Here is a 23,958-nt window from a genome sequence, read left to right as displayed (position 1 = left end):
GTATTTCACTCGTCTTATTGATAGGGTGAATAAGATGAGGTTATACGGAGATACAATTGAAGATAGTGAAACAACGCAAATCACATTCAAACTGGAAAGAGGTTACACAATAGAGACCTATAGGAAAGCTACCACTAAAAGCTCCTATCTAATAGTAAAGACTAGTCAACTATAATAATAGCCATAAACAAATAAACCATGGCCACGTAAGAAAGGGATAATTTGGGTGCGCCAAAACAAGAAATTATGATTTTTTAATTTTATTGAGACAAAGTGATGCGCTGCGTTAAGGGAGTTCCCGGTTGTTTGTGGTGGATGGGTGGTGGTTACGGTGCATTCAGAGGAGTTTGTCGACATGGTTAGGTGGTGGAGAAAAAACAGGGTAGGATTCCTAGCCTGACGCTAACTGATACCAAGTGAAACAACGCAAATCACATTCAAACTGGAAAGAGGTTACACAATAGAGACCTATAGGAAAGTTACCACTAAAAGCTCCTATCTAATAGTAAAGACTAGTCAACTATAATAACAGCCATAAACAAATAAACCATATAATATAACATTACTAACAAAGATGATGCAGTGGTTGAAAAAGTTCTTCGAACTATGCCGATGAAGTATGACCATGTGGTGGCTTCAATAACAGAGTCACACAAAACCGAGCTCTTATCAATTGCAGAGCTGAAAGGTATGGTAGAAAGTCATATTGACAGAATTGCGTTAAAATCAGAACCACTAGCTGAAGAAGCTTTAAAGAGTCAAGTCACCCTTAATGTGACTGACTGACTGGCACTAAACAAAGAGGTGGAGGATCTAGTAGAGGTCGTGGAAGAGGAAGAGGAGGTTCTGGTGGAAGAGGTCGTGGTAACTTCAACCAAAGAGGAGGAAGTGGTAACTCCAACCAAGGAAGAGGTGAAGGTAATACCAAACAAGTTAAATTTCCATTTCATTGCTACAATTGTGGCAAGTATGGACACAAGATTGCAGATTGCTGGTATAATGAGGACAATCGTGGAAATCAATCAATTCATTCCCCTCTCTTTCTCTCAATTTATATAGTCGTATATATAATTATATATATATATACACACATATATATAGATATATTATATTTAATATATCTTACAAAACCTATTTTCAACTTTTATTCTCATTAAGTATACGCGTTTTATTATTGGAGAGAAAAAAAAAATGTATTTCATAATAGATAAAATCATGACCCCATTTATATCAAGCAATCAAAACATTCTACATATTAGAGAGTAGATAATGAAATTAAAAGTACATATATAATTAGTCTAGATTATTTAATTCTAAAGTTGACATTTGACAAAACCTTGGAATACTTTATTCCCACGCAAAATATTAGAGAACGTACACACATTTTTATAAACTATATAAAGTTATATATAAGCTATACTTTTTATAAATTGATAATATTATTTTATAAATTATATTAATATTAAATATAAATTAATAAATTATAAATTAAAATATAAGTATCTGAACATATTATATTAAGATTTTTTTTTTCAATTTAAAGAAGAAATTCACAATCATTATCTAGGGTAAATCTAATTTCAGTTTAATAACTTGCAAATCACATCACAGTCCAAATAACAAGAAGAAGCACATCAAGCTGGATTCGAGATAAATTAATTTTTAGATGAGTCCATGGTAAATTTCCAACTGTGTACGAATAGATATTATTACCAATTAAAATTCATTGTTAAATTGCCTTCAAAATATATCTTAAAAAGTTATTGGACAATATTTTAAAACTACTAGGTAGTTAAATTGTATAAATATTAATAAATTAATAATTAAAAACTAATATACAACTCCATATTATATATATCTTACTTTTATGTATATATTTTAAGTAAACATTATTTTTTAATAAGAAATACTATTCACTATCATAACTTAGAATATTTATTTTTGGATAACAAATGAAACTGACAACAATTATCTAAAAATATACATTGAATAAATGTCGCTTGTGTAATAGCTCACCAATCACACATGAGAGACAAACTTGATTAAAAAGGTATTTGCAGATTTTTTTTTTTTTTTAAATTTATGGAGTATTAGTAAAGTTTTTAAATTTTATTTTTCAAAATTTAAAAATATACTCCGTATATGGTATAATATCTTGATTTCTAAATTTGACAAATCCTAGGAATAATTTATCCCCATGCAAAAGCAGACCGCCGCCTCCTATATATACATACAGACACTCTTGGTCTCTCGCATCCTCAATAAAAAAAAAAAAAACCATCTTCACTCTCCCCAGAAGAATCATTTGACATCATGTCTTCTTCCGGCGCCAACGACGGCGAGAAAATGGTGAGACTGAGAACCAACGACGGCGAGGAGTTCGAGGTGGCGGAGTCCGTGGCGGCGCTGTCACAGACTATCAAGTTCGTGGTGGAGGATTCAAGCATGGGCGAAAACTCCGTTATCCCATTACCCAAAGTCGACGGAGAGACGCTCGCGAAGATTCTCGAGTACTGCGAAGTGCACACCGCCGCCGGAAAAACCAATGCCGAGAAGAAGGAGTTCGACCAGAAGTTCGTGGAGGTGGAGCAGGCGGAGCTTTACGTTCTTCTCACGGCGGCGGACTATCTGGCGATAAGCGAGTTGAAGGAGAAGCTGGTCCGTAGAGTTGTGGACATGATCAAAGGCAAAACCCCTGAGGAGATCAGAAAGACATTCAACATGGAGAACGACTTATCGCCGGAGGAAGAAGAGGAGATCAGAAATGAGAATCCTTGGGCGCTTTGAAATATTTTTTGGGTTTAAGATTTTCGAATTTTGGGGGGTTTTTTTAAAAAATATTTTTATATTTAATTAAAAAATAAAAACAAAATTATCTTTGTATGGTGGGAAGCCCCAAATTACCCTATACCCTTCAAATACTATATGTTATGTTTAATTTAATGAATTAATATTTGATCATAACTTATATAAGAATTATTGTTTGAATTTTTTTTATTTTTTTTATGGATTTAGGGTTTTGGAATTTTTCCTTATTTTATTTTATATTTAATTAAATTTGACGTTTTGGTAGATTGAATTGATTTGCTTATTAATTCTGTTCAATTTATGTTTTGTGAAATTTTATGTTATTTTTTTACTTTTGTTTTTTTCTTCTAAAAGCTATTTACTATATGATTGGAATATGTACCACAATCACATACATTGCTTGTTATATCATTCACAACAAGAATATTAAATTTTGTCACTGTAGTTTTAAATCCACAAATGAGATAACAAAAACAAGAATGAACCAAAAAAAAAAAAAAAAAAAAAAAAAAAAAACACAAGACGCATAGGGTTGGGTAAAAAATAAGTGAACCCTAAATTACATTTGTATCATATTGCTGAATTGGGGAGATCAAACACGTGTCATCTTCTTGTAGTCGAGTTTAGCTTCTCCTAGGTTAACTAGACACTTACTCTTGTTTAACATTTGCACGTTGAAACCTCAAACTCCCTTGTTTTATGTATATATTTAGTTATGAATTTGAGTTTCGATCAAACTAGCTTCATGAAATGTATATATAACATGTTAATGTTATTTGTATATAGTTTGTTGTATTTCTATTGGAAATATAAGATGGCGCAATGGAACGAAGGCCGCGTCACGCCCAGTGTATATATGATCAGCAAGATTAATTTTCAATTCTTGTTTTTGCTCCAAATCTTCAATTCCTTGGTTTGCCATCTTTACCTCTAACGCTTTCCAATACTTTACTCCTTGCAGAATAACACAAATAAGTACTAATCCTCGTGAAATTTAGAATAATCTATGGACAAAATGACCTAATATAAGGGCGAAATATAGATAAATAAACACTTATCTAGTACGGTGGCAGTGGTGGTGGATGGTGGATTGGTGGTAGTTGTGGTGATGGTGGCGACGGTGGTGACGGTAGTGTGTGAAAATTGGAAAATGACTTTCCCAAAAAGAGAGGAAGTTATCTTCAAAAAAAAAAAAAAAAGAGTATTTTCCTTTGATCAAACATTCATCTTCCTTTGACTCACATCTTCCACTTTTCACCAAACACTAGAAACCAGAAAATGACATTTTCTGGGTTTCCAAACACACCTTTACTTATTTTTCAAATCTTATTTAGGTACATAATTTGTGTCATAGGCATATAATTTCACAACATAAGACACATAATTCATAATATAAGACACAATTATTAATTTGTTTCAGGTACAGAATTCATACTCTCAAGGTACAAAATTTCATTACACAATACACAAACTCTCACAATATAAAACACATACACATGCTCCAGGGTCCATAATGCACTGTGAACCTTGGTCCATGATATAAGGATTGAAACAAGTGCCCCTCACTATTAATCATAATTTCATAATGTCTCGTCACCTTAGATGAGTGTCCTTCGCGATTCTATGGTAAGATTTGAACTCTACATCTTGAAATTACGTACAAAATAAAATTCTACAATTGATTATTTTGAGTTGATTGTCTAGTGAGCTAGCATTGACATTAGCCAACAAAATATTATAAAGAGATAAGTCAACTAAGTTATCTATAACAACGACTGTGTGGTTCAATGATACCAAGTTAAATTTTCACATAAGAGTTTATGGGTTCAAGTTTCAGTGAAGACGTTATTGACTTTTTGTGCTGTGCTAATAAACATTTTCTAAGTTGAATAACTTAAACCACGAAAATTAAATTGTCTAACTAACTTGGTTAGAGTTATCCTAATACCAAATCATGCTTTTTTGAGAATAAATATATACCCAATCATACTTAATCACTAACTACATACTAATTACACAAAGATCGCGGCGTCGATCAAGTCACGTTATCACGTACACCTGCTCAATAATCTAGTGGGATTTGTTGGTGACAATACAATATTACTATATTCAATAATAATTAATTGTGTGACGAATCTTTTGCGCGTGTGAATGTGTTTTTCTTCATCATTTTCGTCAAAAAAGCAATAAAAATCTAAAAATAAAAAATAAAAATATATATAAAGTGTAAAAGAGGATAAAATTTGTATATGTTGGATAAAGCACCGGCCATAACCAACCCTCTCAAGATAACATTTGTATTTTCTATTTACTGACGTGAAGATTAAGGTAGGTTCAGACATTGCATGCATGTTTCTAGGAAGTTTCTACTTGATGTTACAGAGCATGCATTTGACCACGTCTGATCTTCCAGGAACTTTGCACAGCCACTCGATAAAGATTTCGTACCAGAAATTCACAGATAAATTGATCTGTTGGGTGTCCCATATTTATTATAATATTATCATCGGCAACCATATAATATATAGATAATAAATATATACTTTCATTATTTTTTAGAACACAAACATTTACTTAGCGAACACAAACTCGGGTAGTTTTGGTCCTTTTGGATGTCTCAACTGACTAGCTAGGCCTGCACTGTTAATGGCGTCTTGAACCCTTGGGCTGGTTCAAATTGAAATATGTGTTTTGTCTTAACTAAAACTCTAAACTTATTGTTACTTTGACGGTATATTTATGTTTTTTTTTTGTTTATTTTTGGATAACGAAGAAAATTCGTAGTCATTATTCTATGATGTGCATTAGGTAAATCCTGTCTTGTTATCCTAGCCGGCTAAAAATCATAAGAAGATAAATCAGCTTAGGTTGCCGTTACCCATAACTAATCAGTTCAAATCACGAAGGTCAAAAGACTATTACTAAATATTTATTCATATATAATACGTTAAACAAGTTATGTTATGTGTGCAATTCAATTACTTAGCTTTCTGATGAGCTATATGCAACATGTAGATAGAAGTGTGATGAATCTATGATGAATCGTAAAGATTTAGCTCTGATATCAAATTAAAAAATTCGGTTAGGGTTTGCTTTTCTGGGTGCTTCCAGTTCATTCCAACTCTAAAGATAATCTGCGGTGCAAAGTGATAAAAATGGCATTTATTACGAAAGTGACAGTTTTGCTACTCAAAATTTCACATTTGGAGCTCTTATGTTTAATTACATATATGTGCCAATGAGATACTGGGGTGTGGCATTTTGGGTATGCAAATGTAATTAACCACGCAGCTAGCGAAATGACACTTTTAGAAAGGAATTAATTTTATTTTTTTCAAAAAAAGGAAATTTATAATAGACCATTCATGCACGCCAAAATATAAAGTCAATTCGATCTGGGAAGTGGGAACTAAAGACATAAGATTTGAAAGAATTTTTGATATTTTTATTTTACATAACCTAAGGTTTTGCAAATTCATTTAGTTTTATGAGGTTAGAAAAGGCAGGAAATATTTTTTACAAAATGACTCGTATTTTGAAAAGAATAAAGTTAAGTGTCAAAGAGACAATTAAACTTATTGAGATTGCAGGACTATGTGGTCCAATGGTACCCGGGTTGGACTTTCATTTGGAAGGTTGTGAGTTCGAGCCTCAATGGAGGTGTTATTAGCTCTTTGTGTTTCAGTAGGTTGAGAAAGTATATGAACAGATACTACAATGTAATAGAGCTAGTAGCATTCAAAAAAAAAAAAAAAAACTTATTGAGATTGCACAATTATTAAATTAAAAATATGTGCAATTAAATCATTCAACAAACGCATTAAAAAAAAATATCGTCCAACAAACAAAAGATGTATTAGTACTAGAGTGGTAGTTTATTCCGTTAGAAAGGGGCAACTGCTCTGCCGTTAGGTGGGGCCTATGCTGTCCATATGCCGCCACCTGTTCTTTTCCCACTAGTTTTTTCCCCATTATTTTATGGATCTTGAATTTCCAACACCTTTGAGGCTTTGAAGCAGTTTTGTTTGAATTCGGATAGTTACCTAATTCGAGGGGAAGACAAAAACATTCTTAGCTAAATGAATAAATTGGTCGTATAGTGATTAATGATATTTTGTTTCTTTACAAAAGTGGTTGATAGTCTCACTCACCATAACTTTTAAATTATTTATCATAAAAACAATACTTTTAAATATTTAGTAAACTAATTGTTAATGTAATTCGATGGAGAAAATTAATCCGGGAGTTCGAATTAATTAACCCGACTAAATTATAGAAATGACAAGTATAAGATTAACCGAACGCAAATGATAAGCATAGTGAAATAAAAGGGACAAATATCGATATGAATGTAAGTCACGGGGACAAATGTTGTATTTAATCAAGTACGAAATGCTATTACAAATGTAGGAATTGTGTAATTAATAACAAGACAGAGTATTGGGTAAGGACAAGATGGAGTGTTTTTATACCCAATTTCGACCATAACAACCCAGGAGAAAGTGGTGGCAAGCTGTAATTGCAACCAACGCCGCAAGAATCGGACCAACACGAAGACCCCGTCACTCGACCAAGCTCGTGGCCGACCTCGGCCGAAGTGATCTACCTTGGCAAACCCCATGGCCAAGCGCGAAGCTTGGCCACCCGGGTTGGTCAGGTCCAGTTATGGGTTCCTCCGGATGCTTCGAACTTGGTTCGCTCCATGTTGTCCCGCTCGGGGTCCATTTGTAATTATTTCATCACAATTTAAGATTGTAAGTTACGAGCATGATTTGAGCTGAATCCAAATCAGTTTAATTTAACCGTAATAAGAATATTATATGGTGTATTTTTTTTTTTTTTAGGTATGCCTAGGGTTTTCATTGTCGGACACAGTGACTAATCACCTCGCTGAATTGTAGATGCCTCTTTTGGGTGGGACAGCTGACCTAGAGATTTAAGACTGCTCCATTTCCAAAGCCAAAGATTGGACCCTTGACCTTTGGTTAAGAATGTATGAGTTCCTTCCACTCAACCACATCCGGCCTCCAGGTTATATTATATGGTGTATATTCCAATTCAAAACCTTAGAACGACCTTTGGGAGAAGATGAAAAGGGGAAATCAGACACCAAAAGGGGGGAAAGGGGATTTTTCCCCAATTAAATCTTAAAAAGAAATTTTTGATTACATCATTGACTAGCTCAAATCAATAAAGTTAATTGGCCACTCTCACTAAGAGTCGAATTGAACTTGCATTGTAACACAATTTGACCAACTTGTATGGTGTGTCGTCCCCAAGTTAACAAAAGTTTTGATTGAGTAGAGACTTGAAAAGTCAAGTCTCATCCTGTCACGTATTGGTTAGTATACAAATATAAAAAATAAAATAAAATTATATATTCGCGTACTACTAATTATTACTTTTAACATAATCGTAAATACTTAATCCTAACTATCGGCACCAAAGTAAATCATGGGTTGAAGACATGTGCTGAGAGAAGGGTAGCGTCTTGCTATTTTCCAAATATTTTAAAGGAATAAGGGTCAAATGGGCCACTCAACTGTGCACTTAATTGCAATTCGGTCATCGAACTAAAAAAAAAAAATGCAATTGGATCCTTAAACAACGTAAACTCATGCAATTTAATCCAAAAATGACCTGTTTACCTAGAAATACGGTTACCGAATTTAAAAATACTTATTTTAATAATTTTAAATAAGAAAAACTCTAAAATCTAAAATTAAAAAAAAAAAAAAAAAACTACGTCGTCTTCATCGGAGACGAAGAAGTATTCTTTACTACTTCGTCTCCTGCGGAGACGAAGGTGTCTCAGGCCATCTCCATGGCCGAGGAGACGGCCCAATTCAAGACGAAGCCGCCACTTCGTCTCCGTCAGAGACGAAGTGGCGGGCAACTCTCAGGTCGTCTCCCCGGCCATGGAGACGGCCTGAGACAAAGGTGGCTTCATCTCAGGACGTCTCCATGGTTGGGGAGACGGCCCAAGACGAAGCCACCCCTTCATCTATGCCGGAGACGAAGGTTTTTTTTTTTTTTTTTTTTTTTTTTAATTTTAATTTCAATTTAAAATTATTAGAAAAATATTTTTAAATTCAGTAACCGCCTTTACAGGTAAACAAGTCAATTTGGATTGAATTGCATGAATTTACATTGTTCAGGGACCCAATTGCATTCTTTTTTAGTTTGATGGCCCAATTGCAATGTGGTGCACAGTTGAGTGGTATATTTAACCCTTATTCCTATTTTAAATTATTGAAACAAATTTGAAAAAAAAAAAAAAAATTGGGAGTTTTCATGAATTTCTATTTTCAATTATTGGTCCATTGCATACTATTACTTCTCTAGGTAGATTCATCTCTTTTGCATAGATTTTTATTTTTGGTTGGCAAGTGTATGTTCCTCAACCGACAAAGAATCAAAAGAATCTTAATCAATAGAGTATATGACAGAAATAATATATTTTTTTGAAGAAAAAAAAAACACAAAGAGGATAATTAAATTCATGGATTTCGACTGTCGACGTTGAACACCAAAAAAAAAAAAAAAAAAAAAAAAAAAAAACACACACACACACACACTCAAAATGATTAATAATTATTATATGCTTGTAATTATTTAACAACGGTACAAAACAATGAGCCCGTGCATGCACGTGTCTGTTAGCTAGTCCTAATCTGGTAGGTTAAGCTTATAAATTATTCTTCATCAACACTTTTAATATATATGTTCAAAATAATTTTATAAAGCCAAAAATGTGTAGTCGGTTGGGTGAAACACAATTTTCGTATCAGAAACTCACATGTTCAGAATCTTCTTCTTCTTCTTTTTTTTTTTTTTTTTTTTGTGATTTCCCTCTAATGTATAGTTTTGCGAGCTATTAGAAAAGAGCAGAAGAGCTTGCAAAGTTCACCTAGTGATGGCTGCATATTTATATTGTCATCCAAATTTTTTTTTTATTCCTTTCTATATATATATACTAATCAAATACATGCATGCATTACGCCATTAGACAATTAAATAAATAGAGAAAATTGTAAATAAAATGATACTTTACTTTTCTCATGAATTATACAATCACAAATTTTCATCTACTTAATTGTTTACATTGCAAAGTAAAATTTTCCATTCCTAAATTTTATTATGATTAAGTTTAAAATAAAAAGCCACTTTGTAGATATATATTTGATAGATGAAAAAAAAATCGCATACAATTGAGAGACGAAAAGTGAGTATAATATACTTAAATAATATAAAATAGTAGTATTATTTTTCTATAATTTAAGAACGAAAAGTATCATTTATCACATAAATTTTAATAAAAAATAATAAAAATTACAAGTAGGTAAAGGCCAATAATATAAATAATCAATCCAAGCCGAGTTATATCAATTTTTTTTTTAAAGATTATTAGACTGTGAACCAATACAATTGAATAAATAATATATATATAATCCATGAAATAGTGCCGTAGTATGAGGGTTAGAGACTGTACAATGTGGCAAAGACCTAGCAAAAGGGCGGTGGTACAGTCCGACGACCGACGACGGTCTTCTTCCACCGTGCTATTACTTGACTGAATTAATCATGACTCTATGAGGACACGTTACGGTTGTTATTAATTGTATGATCTAGATTGCTCTAATTTAGATTAATTTTAACTAACTTAGTTGGCCTGAGTGGCTATGCACTGTCATCCTGTAAGAGAGGTCGCGATTTTAATCCCCTTTTGTATGGAATAATCAATCTGGCCAGTACTTTACCCTTTAATTGGGCCAGTCCGATGCGAACGTGGATTAGTTTGAGCATGGCTCCTACAGTTAGGGTATGCTCGTATGGTATGGTATAGGCTTAAAGGTGGCTCCTACAATTAGGGTCTGCTCAAGAAATCTCATGATCTAATAAAAAAAAAAAAATTGGTTTAGAGTTTCTATCTATTGTCTCGTTTACAACTATGATTGTAGAAATTTTAGTTAAAATGACCAAACACATACACACATCTAGGAGGGTTTAAAATGCGCTTTTAAACCCTCCTGACCACTCTTTAACCGTTGTACCTCATTTCCATCCTTCCTATTGACGAGTTAAGGCTCAAAGAGATCTTCATTTCAATGAAGAATTCTGAACTCCTTCATTCTGTTTCTCACACTGACACTTTTAGAAAAATCTTAAAAGAATAATGTCTCTGCAAACATATAGGTAGGTTCTTAGCTTGCAGAAAGTTATATAAAATAACCATTCACATGTTATATAACCGATGGTTGAGCTTTTGTCACTTAATAATAAATGTTGATATTTAACTGATTCTTTCATTAAGTTAAAAGGACTATATTCATCATCGAGAATATAATTTTTTAAAAGTTCATGCATGTTTTCATATAAATTAAAAAATCAAATACGAATGTCTCAATAGTTAAGAGTTGGAGTTTTCATATAAATTGACATGCACAAAAATGCAAACACAGTGCTCACATTCATACCGCGAATGAAGTGCGATTAGAAACTCCAACAACAATCAATAATGCATGAATAATATTAGAACCTAAGTTTGACCTTAATTTAAATAAAACATAGAATCTTAAATGTTATTATGTTGTTATATTATATCTTAGGTTTTTTTTTTTTTTTTTGAAAGGATATCTTAGGTTGTTTTACCTAACAAATTCAAAAAGGGAATATATATATAGTTTGGATACCTTTATTGTCATCATATCAACCTTAATAGTTAAGATAAAGTATAGTAAAAAATTCATTTAAGAAAACCATGAAAAAGCTAATGAAAAAGTAACATAAACGGCTCTAATATTCCCTTATTCCATCATTAGTCAATTCCTTCATGGCCCATTAGAAATTTCCAAACAGACCGACAGACAGTATAATTATAAGTATTTCTTTAAAGAATTAAAAAGCTTCCGGTCAGGTAGATAGAATATGATTCTCATGTTTGAAAATCATCAATTTAATTCTTGTCAATATCATTTTGGTTAAATTTATTGTACAAGATTTAAACAAAAATAAAATTTACTTGTGATAGATGTTGACAAGATCGAACTCGTAATCATTAAGTACGACAATCATGTTCACCCACTCAATCTGTAACTAAATAGCATTATAATTAAGGGATGCTAATTAAGCCATGAAAAATGCATCACTGTTGGATATTATGGAATTTCCGACCACCTGAAAATGATCTTAAATCAATTCGAAAGCAAAAAGTGGTCGGAAATAGCAACGAAGATTTTTTCGGATATCAAAAGTGGTCGGAACAAGACTTTCGACTTGATTTAAGATCATTTTCAGGTGGTCGGAAATTTCAAAATTTTCAGCATTGCATTTAACTAAATATATAGTTCAATTCATTTTCAAACTTCAGTAGCTTAGCTCTCATGCCAGTTGTTACTTGTGGGCAGTGGGACACAACCACGAACATATGAAACTATATAATTTTCGTCTCTATTATAATCATTCTGATATACATTTTCTCCAACATGATAAAATTTGATAAAAATCAATCAAAGCCAATCTCTATTACATTTTGTCACTTTACGTGAGAGTTATATTTGTCTAAATATGCAAGTAACATTTTCTGATGATCAGTTACTTTCTCCAGAGTCTTTTTCCATTATAAAAAAAATTAGCATCGCTCTCCGATGAAAAGCCAGTGGTCGGCAACGGGAGCCACCACAACCAGCTGGAGTGGGGCAGGGGAGCCACCACCTTACTGGCATCACTTTCCGCCGGTGAAAAAAGCTTCCGCCGCTGCTAACGGTCAATTGAGAAATTTGACCGTTGTGGTCACTTCCCAGTGCCAATTTGCAGAGTAAAATAGTCACTGATACTCTCTGGGGAAAAAGAAGAAGAAAAAGAGAGACAGAAATGGCATCTGGGAAGTCCAGAGTGTATTGTATACTAGCTGATCTAGCTGGCAGTTCTAGAATGATTTTGCCACCACAACTCCACCTCGATAATAGTGATTAACTATACTCGCAATTTAATTGACCGACCAACTTAGGTCGGTTTGAAAAGCAGGAAAATGATTTGGAAAATGAGTCATTTTTTGAAAAATATTTTCATTTCTTGTGTTTGCGGCAGAAAACAGTGTTTGTGTGTTTGGTTCATTTTCTGAAAAATAAGATAGAATTGTATAACTAAATATTTTATATACTCCGTAATTAATTATTTTGTTTAAAATAAAAAAAATATATATAATAATAATATTTATTTTTTTAAATCAAATAATCTTAATTATTAAAAAGTTTTCTTCTTGTTCTCGTTTTTTTTTTTTTTTTTTTTTTTTAATGTTTCCGGCGGAAACCACAGCTATGGTTTCCGCCGAAAATATTGTTGGTGGAGTTCTCTATGCTTTGAAGGAGGAGGAGGAGCTGAAGTGAAGCAAGTGTGGTGAAGATGGAAAATTACTTCCCCAAATAAAAGGGAAGTCATTTTTCGAAAATTTGGACTAATTTTCCATTGACTTCTCTTCATTTTCCTTTGACCATTCATTTTCCAACCTAGCCAAACACCCAAAACCCAGAAAATGATTTCCAGAAATCATTTTCTGGATTTCTAAACAGACCCTTAAAGTAAAATTGACCATCTGTCTCGTTGACTTTCATAATGCGCGAAACACCAATATAGAAGCATTTTAACAAATATTATACTCACAATTTAATTGACCGACCAATTTAAAGTAAAATTGATAATCTGTCTAGTTGACTATCATAATGTGCGGAACACTAATATAGAAACATTTCGACAAATATAATGACATTAAGACATATCATGCATGTGATTTACTTATGTACAAAAACTATAAAGTAATAATGAAGGGCAACCAAGCTTTTTAAGTTGTGGCCGGTGTAAACCTACTAACTAATCAAATAAATTATGTTGGGTTAAAGTAATAAAATTCATTAGATTTGGGAATTCATAATTTTTGAATCACTCAAAAAATAAGTCTTTAAAAGAGATTTGTGCAATCTAAGACTTTAAAGAACCCATATTATATTCCTTTTTTAAAAATTTATCACTTGTGACGTAATGTTAACGCGTGAACTCTTAATAATGTCACATAAATTACATTATTTTATTTTATCAAATCTTGACTTTATTAGTACTGATTTTAGAGATTAAATTCTTATTTTTGTTAAAAACTTTAATACTTCCGTTTTTAAAATTTTTTTCACTTGTAACGTAATCTTAACGCAAGAACTCTTAACAATATCACCTAGTTTTACCAAATTTTTACGTGATTAATATGGATTTTAGAGATTAAATTCTTCTCTTTGTTAAAAACTTTCAACACAAAATTTACTTATATACATAATTGTTTTTCTTAATGTTTAGCATTATCCTTAAATAGAATGAATTACCGCGCTAAGGAAATGACCTTATCCTTAAAAACAAGTCAACAACCACAATTACTCGTTGACCCCACACGTGGGCCCATCCGAGTTCTACTACGTACAATTGTTGTACAAATGGCGCTTCTACGTCTTGCAGATTAACCCGACCCGATCCATGTCAAATGATCCATTCCTAAACGGCCCAGATTTCATCATGGCTTATATATATACTTCCATGCTTAGCTTTCGATACCCTCATCGCCATTTCCATTAAGCTTTCATTCACTGGTTTCTGAGTGTAAAAGAAAAAGGAAAGAAAAAGGAAAGAAAAATGACGATAGAGACGAGCGAAGTGATTCGGTATCTGAAGATTCTGTTGATTTCCGCCGGAGCTGTGTCGGTTTCCATGGCGATGAGAGCCGGCGTTCCGGTTCTCGTGCATGATCTCTCGGCGGTTTGGACCGGGTTCACGGCGCGCCTCAAGCCGCTGTACCTTTACGTCGCCATTAACGTTATCATCGTCACCATCGTTCTCGCCTCTCGGTTCCAACGGGAGAGTATTGAAGATGATGAGACGCAACTGCATCCCCGAGAATTTCGGAGGTTGTTAGTAACCGCCAGGACTCCTCCCTCGCCGGACTTGAACCGTCTGGTGGCCGTTGCTCAGCTGGAGCTCAAACCGGATTTTGAACCGGAGGTGAACGGTTCTATTGTAGCTGTGAGTGAAGATGATGGCGGCGCCGGCGAGTATTCTAATTTCGCCGTCGTCGCTCCGCCGCTGGGAGATGAAACCGGACTTTTCCGGTGGGCTGCGGCTGAGAAATTATCACTCGCCGACCAAAAACCGCCGCCGAAAGCCGGCCTTGAAGGTCTGAGGTTGCCGGCGAGGCCGAAACAGCACGAGACACTGGAGAACACGTGGAGAATGATAACCGAAAGGAACCACCTCCTGACGCCGGCGATACAGCTAAGGCGGTCCGACTCGTTCGAGAACGCCTCCGCCGACGAGAATGAGAATCACGCTCCTCCGTATCCTCGGCCGCAGGACCGAGACGCGCTCAAGTCGCGGACGTTCAAGGACCGGACCAACTACGACTCGCCGAAGGCGGCGGCGCTGCTGCCGCCGGTGAAGGCCAGGAAAGAGCCGTCGCTGAGTCAGGACGAATTGAACCGGCGAGTGGAAGCGTTCATCAAGAAGTTCAACGAGGAGATGAGGTTGCAGAGGGAACAGTCAATACAGCAGCACATGGAGATGATCAACCGTGGGGCCTACTAACTTAATTTCAAAAATTTTAATTAATATTTTAAAGTGAAGTAGTAATTAATTTATTTTGTGTTTTCCCCTTTATTTTACAGCGGAAAGTGCAAACTGCAAAGAATATTACAGTACTTTTTTCCTTTTTGTTTCTTGTTTTTGTTTTTTTTTTTTCCTTTTTAAGGTTTAATTTACAAAACACAAAAACATTTTTCATCTAAAAAAGGGAAAATTAATATTATCAGATATGATGTATATAGTGAGTTGTTTTATTGTTTACTCAAATATAGTATAATGAAGTTGTTGAATAGCTGTACCTTTATGTTCTCGCTCTGTTGTGTGGGAAGCGGGTTTGTCTCCGCTCCATTTTAGATTATGATTGAAATTTTCACTATGTTGTTAGAAACGATTTTATTTTCACTTCACTTAAAATTGTGATTCAAATTCTGATTCTATAATCGGAGATGAGTTTAAATGCAATTTCTCAACCATTGAATCATTATCCAGGAGGCCGAGTATATATACTTTGTTTAGTTGGTAGGTTGGGATGAAAATAAATCAACAATTGGTACTTTGGTGATAGATTGATAGTGAGGATTTATGATTGAGTCTGGACAACTATGTGGACATCAGACACTAGTCTTTTTATAGGTCACTATGTCACTGCGATTTATCCCTTTACAATTATGTGAGGTCCTGAGACGAGGGACTATGTCTTTTGAGGGTGAGTTTGGATTAAATAAATGAATAATTTAAATTAAATAGCATCACAAATGTTTAGAAAACATATTTTGTTAAGATGGTGGGGCTGTTGTGTTCTGTTAACTTGGTGAATTATGATTCCTAAATGCAGGGAATATGATAGGTATATATATCTGTTAATCAATGAATGTGACAAGTGTTGTATAGCAAGTAGGAGACAAGTGGTAAGTTGATATGATAATCACAGATTTTAATTTGGTTGTCAATGATGATGTTAACCAAGAAAATACTTATATATATATATATGAATGTATTACGTGGTCCAACCAGTATTTTATACAGAATTTTATATAATTATATGAATATTAATAAATATAAGAATGTCACGACTCATATTATTTAGTACTGTTGAGACAAAAAATATTCTGGTAGTTGGATAATCAAATTCAAATTTGACTATAATGTTAATAAGTATTGAAAATAATTGACTTGTTATGATAAGTAAAACACAAAGATGAACAAAACATCAAGTGATTAGTGATAATAAAGTGCAAAATTTAAGTCTGGTTTGAGACCAATCTAATGTCATAGTCAAATCTAAAATTTATCTGTGAAAAAAGACTTATATTGGACTAAAACTTGAATAAAACTCGAGTCTCAACTCGACCAAAGCCATTACTCAGCAACAATTACATATTTATAATGAAAAATACAATTAAAAATGGCTCAATTACTTAATGTAAATATATATATATATATATATATATATATATATATATATATATGTGTGTGTGTGTGTGTGTGTGTGTGTGTGTGTGTGTGTGTGTGTGCGCACGCACGCGCGTATATATATATTGTAGAATAAGAGAAAACTCAAGTGTCGGAGCTGAGACATGATTTTTTCGTCTAAAGGTGTCAAAAAGTATTAAACAAAGAATATCACTATTAATTAAAATAGTTAATAGTTTGATTACAAAATACAATATAGTATATTAGTATTCATTTATAACCTCTCATATATATTTTGAAATATTTTTGTTTACCTCAACCTCAAACATTTTAGCCACAATCTTCTTATAAATAATTTGATTGACATCAAACATATTTTCTAACCATCTAATATTAAGTTATTAACACATTACTGGTTTATTCAAAAAAAAAAAAAAAAAAAAAAAAAAAAAAAACACACACACACACACACATTACTGGTAAGCCCACATGAAAAATGAATGTCAGAAATGTCAGAAACAAAAATTCTAGACAGCCCAACACTGGTAAGCCCACAAGAAAATCACTAAATTGATCTCCAAAAATAAAAACTATTACGACACAAGTATTTGACAAAAACAGAGTTAATAGCATCTATGGTCCTCCGGATATAGTAATTTTGTCATATTTAATCTTAAACATTCAAATTGATCATCCATGGTCATTCAATTTTTAAATTATTATCATCCGTGGTCCAAATTAACCACACATGGTTCTTCAACTATCAAATTTTAACCACCACCCATGGTCCTTCAACTGTCAAATTTTAACCACCCACCCACGGTCTTTCAACTATCAATATAAAATAATTTAACATGAACTTTGTTTAAGTAATCAAGAATTCATTTATGTTGGAAGAGGCAACAAGAGACACATGGATCACGCCAAAATTAATAGGGTTCTGTGTTGCACAAATTATGCTTGAGTACTATTCAGCGAGTGTGTTTCCCTCTAAAACTGTCATTGCACCGGTTAATCAAACATTTTTGTCATCGGTCATATTTATGGATGCTTTAAATATTTACTCGTATAGAAAATTTGTTAATATTGCATTGATATATGACGGGATAATATTAATTTAATAATACACATTAGACATTAATCTATTCGCACAATGCGCGTGTGATAACTGGTAACTAGTGTCGATGAGATAACTATTCTGATCATTCAATCCCAATAGGATAGGAGTTACAATATGAAAGCAATAACAACTAAAATAAGACTATCCTATCTAACAGGAGCACCATATAAAATAAACCTACTACAAAACTAGTCAAATCAAAGATAATAATAACAATAATAATAATATGGTTAACACACCCCCTCAAGCACAAGGGTGGTAAGCAACCACATTGAGCTTGTCACGTAGCAAAGCGAACCGCGGCCCAGGTAGCGGTTTGGTGAAGATGTCGGCCAGCAGATCCTTCGTAGACACAAAGTTGACCACCAATTCACCAGAGGCAACCTTATCTCGGACGAAGTGAAAATTAATCTCGACATGCTTGGTCCGGACGTGAAAAACGGGATTAGCACACAGGTAGGTGGCGCCCAGATTGTCACACTAGAGAGTAGACGGTTCGCCAGAGTGAAGACCTAGCTCACGTAGGAGAGAGACAACCCATGTGACCTCGGCCGAGACATCAGCGAGGGCTTTGTATTCGGATTCAGTTGATGAGCGGGCGACCGTACGTTATTTTCTAGATAGCCACGAAATGAGATTAGTGCCAATGAAAACAGCATAACCACTCATACTCTTCCTATCCTGGGGGCAGCCGGCCCAATCCGAGTCCGAGAAAGCATGAACAGCGGAGGAGGCGGAGACGGAGAGTCGTAAGCAGTAGTCGAGCATGCCTTGATAAGGATTATAGTCAAGTGGCTTGTGGTCCATTGGTATCGGATTGCTCCCCTATGTGGGAGGTCTAGGTTTTGAGCCTCGTTGTAGGCGTAGTTAGAAGTACCTCAGTACCTGATAATTTTCTTTTTAAATTTTAACAGGCTAAAATATAAAATGAAGTCAAATTTTTTTGAGAAATTTTTCTTTGTTTGGTCTTCGTCTGTAATATATAGTATGAGAGGGTATTGATAATAATTAAATTATTAACTTTTAAGTAAAAAATTTATACTCCATTCACTTGACTATCCTTTTCATGAGAAGTGCTCATTGGGGGGTTCCAAAGAATTGGCCGATTTGACTTTTCCACAACTCCAAGGTATGTTTTGTGATTGAGCAAATACTAATTTTGGTTCCACAAATATTAGCAAAATGACAGTTTTGATCCACATAGAGAATTAAAAAAATGGATTTAATTAATTTAATTTTTTTTTCCTTTTCGTAAAAAGGGAGCTCTGCATACAAGAATAAATTTAATGCTTGTATAATAGTCCCAAACATAAATTGCCTTAAGGTGATGAATTCAATTGAAAGAGTGCTGATAATAATTAAATCCATGACCTTTTAATATGAGAATTTTGCTCCACCCATTCAACCACCTATTTTAGAATTATTTTTTCTTTAATTTACTGTAGCTTGTAGGTATTATATATATATATATATATATATATATATATATATATATATATATATATATATATATATATATATATATATATATATATATATATATATATATATAATTAGGTTCTGGTGCGGTTAGCGTGCCCAGGTGCGGTTGTACGGTTTAATCTAGGCCATTCATCTCGCTTAAATCAACGTTCAGGATTGCCAAAATTTAAAAAAAAAATGTGGTGGTAATTTTGTAATTTTTGCATCTAGGTCAAAACTAAGGTGAGCGGATCTTTGATTAATGTGCGTGAGTTTTGTATATAAGATGCGTGTAGTGAGGTTTGTGCGTATGGTGCGTGAGTTTTGTGCTTAATGTGCGTGGGGTTGTGTTTAACGTTAGTAGTTGTAAAAACTTAAAGTGTGGACTTTTGTGCTTAAGGTGCGTGAGATTTGTTCTTAATGTGAGTGGACTTTGTGCTTAATGTGCGTAGCTTTTGTGCTTAATTTGTGTGAGGTTAATGATTAATGTCAGTAGTTGTTGAAACTTAAGGTCTGTGAGTTAATACTTAAAGTGCGTGGGTTTTGTGCTTAATGTGCGTCGATTTTGTACTTAATGTGCGTGAGTTTGTGCTTGATGTCAGTAGTTGTTGAAACTTAAAGTCTGTGAGTTGATATTTAAAGTGCATGGGTTTTGTGCTTAATGTGCGTGAGGTTGTGCTTAATGTGTGTGGGTTTTGTACTTAATGTGTGTGAGTTTGTGCTTAAGATCTAACACTTAAGGTGCGTGTTTCTATCACTTAAGGTGCGCCATTTTTAGCTAATGCATATTTCCTCCAAACATGCGCGCGTTTTTTTTTTTTTTTTTTAATTTTCATTGATTTGAGTCGTTGATCTAAATTTGATCAACGACTCAGATCTAACCGCACAACCGCACGGGAAGCTATACAACCCTTCCCTATATATAATAGAGATTGGCTTTGATTGATTTTTATGGATGCTTTAAATATTTACTCGTATAGAAAATTTGATAATATTGCATTGATATATGACGGGATAACATTAATTTAATAATACACATTAGACATTAATCTATTCGCACAATGCGCGTGTGGTAACTGGTAACTAGTGTCGATGAGATAACTATTATGATCATTCAATCCCAATAGGATAGGAGTTACAATATGAAAGCAATAACAACTAACATAAGACTATCCTATCTAACAGGAGCACCATATAAAATAAACCTACTACAAAACTAGTCAAAGATAATAATAACAATAATAATAATATGGCTAACACACCCCCTCAAGCACAAGGGTGGTGAGCAACCACATTGAGCTTGTCACGTAGCAAAGCGAACCGCGGCCCGGGTAGCGGTTTGGTGAAGATGTCGGCCAGCAGATCCTTCGTAGACACAAAGTTGACCACCAGTTCACCAGAGGCAACCTTATCTCGGACGAAGTGAAAATTAATCTCGACATGCTTGGTCCGGGTGTGAAAAACCGGATAGCACACAGGTACGTGGCGCCCAGATTGTCACACCAGAGAGTAGACGGTTCGCCAGAGTGAAGACCTAGCTCACGTAGGAGAGAGACAACCCATGTGACCTCGGCCGAGACATCTGCGAGGGCTTTGTATTCGGCTTCAGTTGATGAGCGGGCGACCGTACGTTGTTTTCTAGATAGCCACGAAATGAGATTAGCGCCAATGAAAACAGCATAACTACTCATACTCTTCCTATCCTGGGGGCAGCCGGCCCAATCCGAGTCCGAGAAAGCATGAACAGCGGAGGAGGCGGAGACGGAGAGTCGTAAGCCGTAGTCGAGCATGCCTGTGATGTAACACACCACCCGCTTTAGTAGAGCCCAATGATCAACCGTGGAGAGTGCATGAACTGACACAGGCGATTGACCGCATAGGCTAGATCTGGCCGTGTAATGGTTAAGTACTGCAGTGCTCCAACAATGCGCCTATACTGAGTCGGGTTGTCAAACAGTTGACCAGACGGGGAAACAGGTTGATTGACGGCAGCTGGAGTGGCCAACGATTTGCAATCAGTCATGCCGGCACGGCTCAGAATGTCCTTCATATAGCGACGCTGAGTGAGTATAATCCCAGTATCAGTCTTCAGAGTCTCAACGCCGAGGAAGAAACTAGGAGTGCCAAGGTCGCGTATCTTAAAAGCTGTGGATAGGCAGTCGAGTAGATTAGTAATAAGAGCGGGGTCGTTCCCCATCATGATGATGTCGACAACGTAGACAAGTAAGTACACCCGAGACACACCAGTAGAGTGATAGAAGAGAGAAACATCGGTTTTAGACGCCAAAAAACCTGCAGATAGCAGAAAATCATGTAATCTTTTGAACCAAGCCCGTATAACGACCGCTGAAGATGACACACATGATCTGGGTGGACAGGGTCTTCATACCCCGGCGGTTGCTTCATATAAACTGTTTCAGCCAGATGGCCGTTGAGAAAAGCGTTGTGGACATCTAGCTGTCGCAGAGTCCAGCCATTTGTCACGGCTAGAGAAAACAGCAGCCGGACTGTAGTCGGTTTGACCACAGGGCTGAAAGTGTCAAAAATGTCTTCGTCAGCCACTTAATTAAACCCTTTGGCAACCAATCGGGCTTTGTATCGTTCTACCAAGCCATCTACAGTGCGTTTGGTTCGGAACACCCACTTGCACCCAACGACATTCATATGCGGCTCAGCTGGAACCAGACTCCATGTGTTGTTATGTAATAGGGCATTAAACTCCTAATCCATAGCATCACACCACTGAGGATGCCCAACAACCTGCGAGTAGCAGGTCGGATCAGTAGTTGCACTTAGGGTATGAAACTATTCGCCCGTGCCTCGTGTCATGTGCTTGAGTCGCATAATATGCCCACGTTCCTGTGAATGAGGCTGCTGAACCTGAGTCCTGTGTCGATGTGGTTCAGTGGGACCTTCAATGGCCAGGGGAGGAGGGTCTTGAGCCAACGGCGTGGGACTAGGTAAATCCGGTTGTACTGTAGTGTGAACAGTATCGGGAGTTGTGCTACTATCGGTCCAGCGGCCCATGGCACCAGATGTGGAACTGTAGGTGTTCTGGCCTGTAAAGTTAAGCCTGAAAACGGGAAAACAGATTCATCAAAACGCACATGGCGGCAGATATAAATCTTTCCACTCGTTAGGTCCATGCATCTGTAACCCCTAAAGGACGGCGGATACCCTAAGAAGACACAGGGTGCCGAGCGATACTCTATCTTGTGCCGATTGTAGGGCCTGAGATAAGGGTAACACTGACACCCGAAGAATCGAAGAAACGTGTATGGGGGTGGGGTTTTATGTAGACGTGTGTATGGAGTGTCAAATTTCAAGGCTGATGTAGGTAAGTAGTTTATTAGGCAAGTGGCTGTTTCGAAGGCATAATCTCAATATTGTTGTGGAACTGAACCTTCGGCCAATAAGGTTAACCCTGTTTCGACAATATGTCTGTTCTTACGTTCGACTCTGCCATTTTGTTTGTGCATATATGCACAAGACTGGCGGTGAATAATGCCAAGTTGGGTGAAAGTGTGATGCATCTTGCGATATTCGCCGCCTAAATCAGACTGAATTGATTTGATAGAACGCGAGAATTGACGTTCTACCATGACTCGAAACAACTCGAAAATTTTATATATATCATATTTTACCCGTAAGGGATAAAACCAACAGAACCGCGAATAATCTTCTACAAATAGTAAAAAGTATCTAAACCCACTAGCCGAGATTAAATGAGCTGGGCCCCAGATATCGGTATATAGAAAATCTAATACATTTTCACTAGAATATGAAACTCTATCTAATGGAAATCTGGATGCTTTCCCGAGGTGACAAGATGTGCATGATCCCAATGACTCGGCTTTATTTGGTGCAACTGGGCAAGACTTTAAAATGTGATTTTGGACATGCGCATTCGGGTGGCCCAACCTGCGGTGCCAAACTGCGGGACGGGAAGTTAGGTAGGCAAAATGAGACTGAGAGACCGGTAGCCGGTATAAGCCGCCCGACGTAGGACCCTTAAGCAGCACTGCCCTGCTTATTGAATCCTTCACAATAAAACAGTTCTTATGAAATTCAAAATACGTTATTTTCATTTGTAAACCGGTGAACAGACAGTAAAGAAACAGACAGTTTTGGGACATAAAGCACATTATATAAATGTAATGGTTTGGACTCGGAAGGTACATATGCATAACCAACGCGCAAAATTATCAAACCTGCGCCATTACCAACACGGAGGACATCCCCTCCGTTATACTCGTCCGATTGCGTTGGATTGGTCCGGCGTGGCATGGGCCGACGCCCAGGTATCCGGGAACCACCCGGTGGTTGAAGCTGCCGCCGCCGCATCTTCGCCGGAGACCACGAGGTTGGCATGAGCCGGCGGTTGGGGAGCGTACCGAATTGATTCCAGATGAGATAACTATTCTAATCCAAGCTCTATATGCTGGATTCGGTGTTGGGACGGTAGTGGTTGCAGCGGAACCGGAATCGGCCGGAGCAGTGTTGATCGTGGGTGGCGGACACGGTGTATCCCTGTCGACGTA

At 35.8% G+C, this 23,958-nt stretch overlaps 2 protein-coding genes across 2 annotated transcripts; both read left to right on the top strand.

Moving 5' to 3' along the window:
* The first annotated feature begins 2,313 nt into the window (after positions 1-2,313).
* Positions 2,314-2,787, top strand: LOC109166444 (SKP1-like protein 1A). Its single transcript, XM_019315404.1, has one exon. The coding sequence runs from the start codon at positions 2,314-2,316 to the stop codon at positions 2,785-2,787; it is 474 nt and encodes a 157-aa protein (XP_019170949.1).
* An 11,694-nt stretch (positions 2,788-14,481) lies between these two features.
* Positions 14,482-15,426, top strand: LOC109166435. Its single transcript, XM_019315398.1, has one exon. The coding sequence runs from the start codon at positions 14,482-14,484 to the stop codon at positions 15,424-15,426; it is 945 nt and encodes a 314-aa protein (XP_019170943.1).
* The last annotated feature ends 8,532 nt before the right edge of the window (positions 15,427-23,958 follow it).

Source organism: Ipomoea nil, unplaced genomic scaffold (genome assembly GCF_001879475.1).
Source record: "Ipomoea nil cultivar Tokyo-kokei standard unplaced genomic scaffold, Asagao_1.1 scaffold0317, whole genome shotgun sequence".
NCBI lineage: Eukaryota > Viridiplantae > Streptophyta > Magnoliopsida > Solanales > Convolvulaceae > Ipomoea > Ipomoea nil.
The sequence above is the reverse complement of the archived record's forward strand: the minus strand, read 5'-3'. Positions and strand labels throughout refer to the sequence as shown.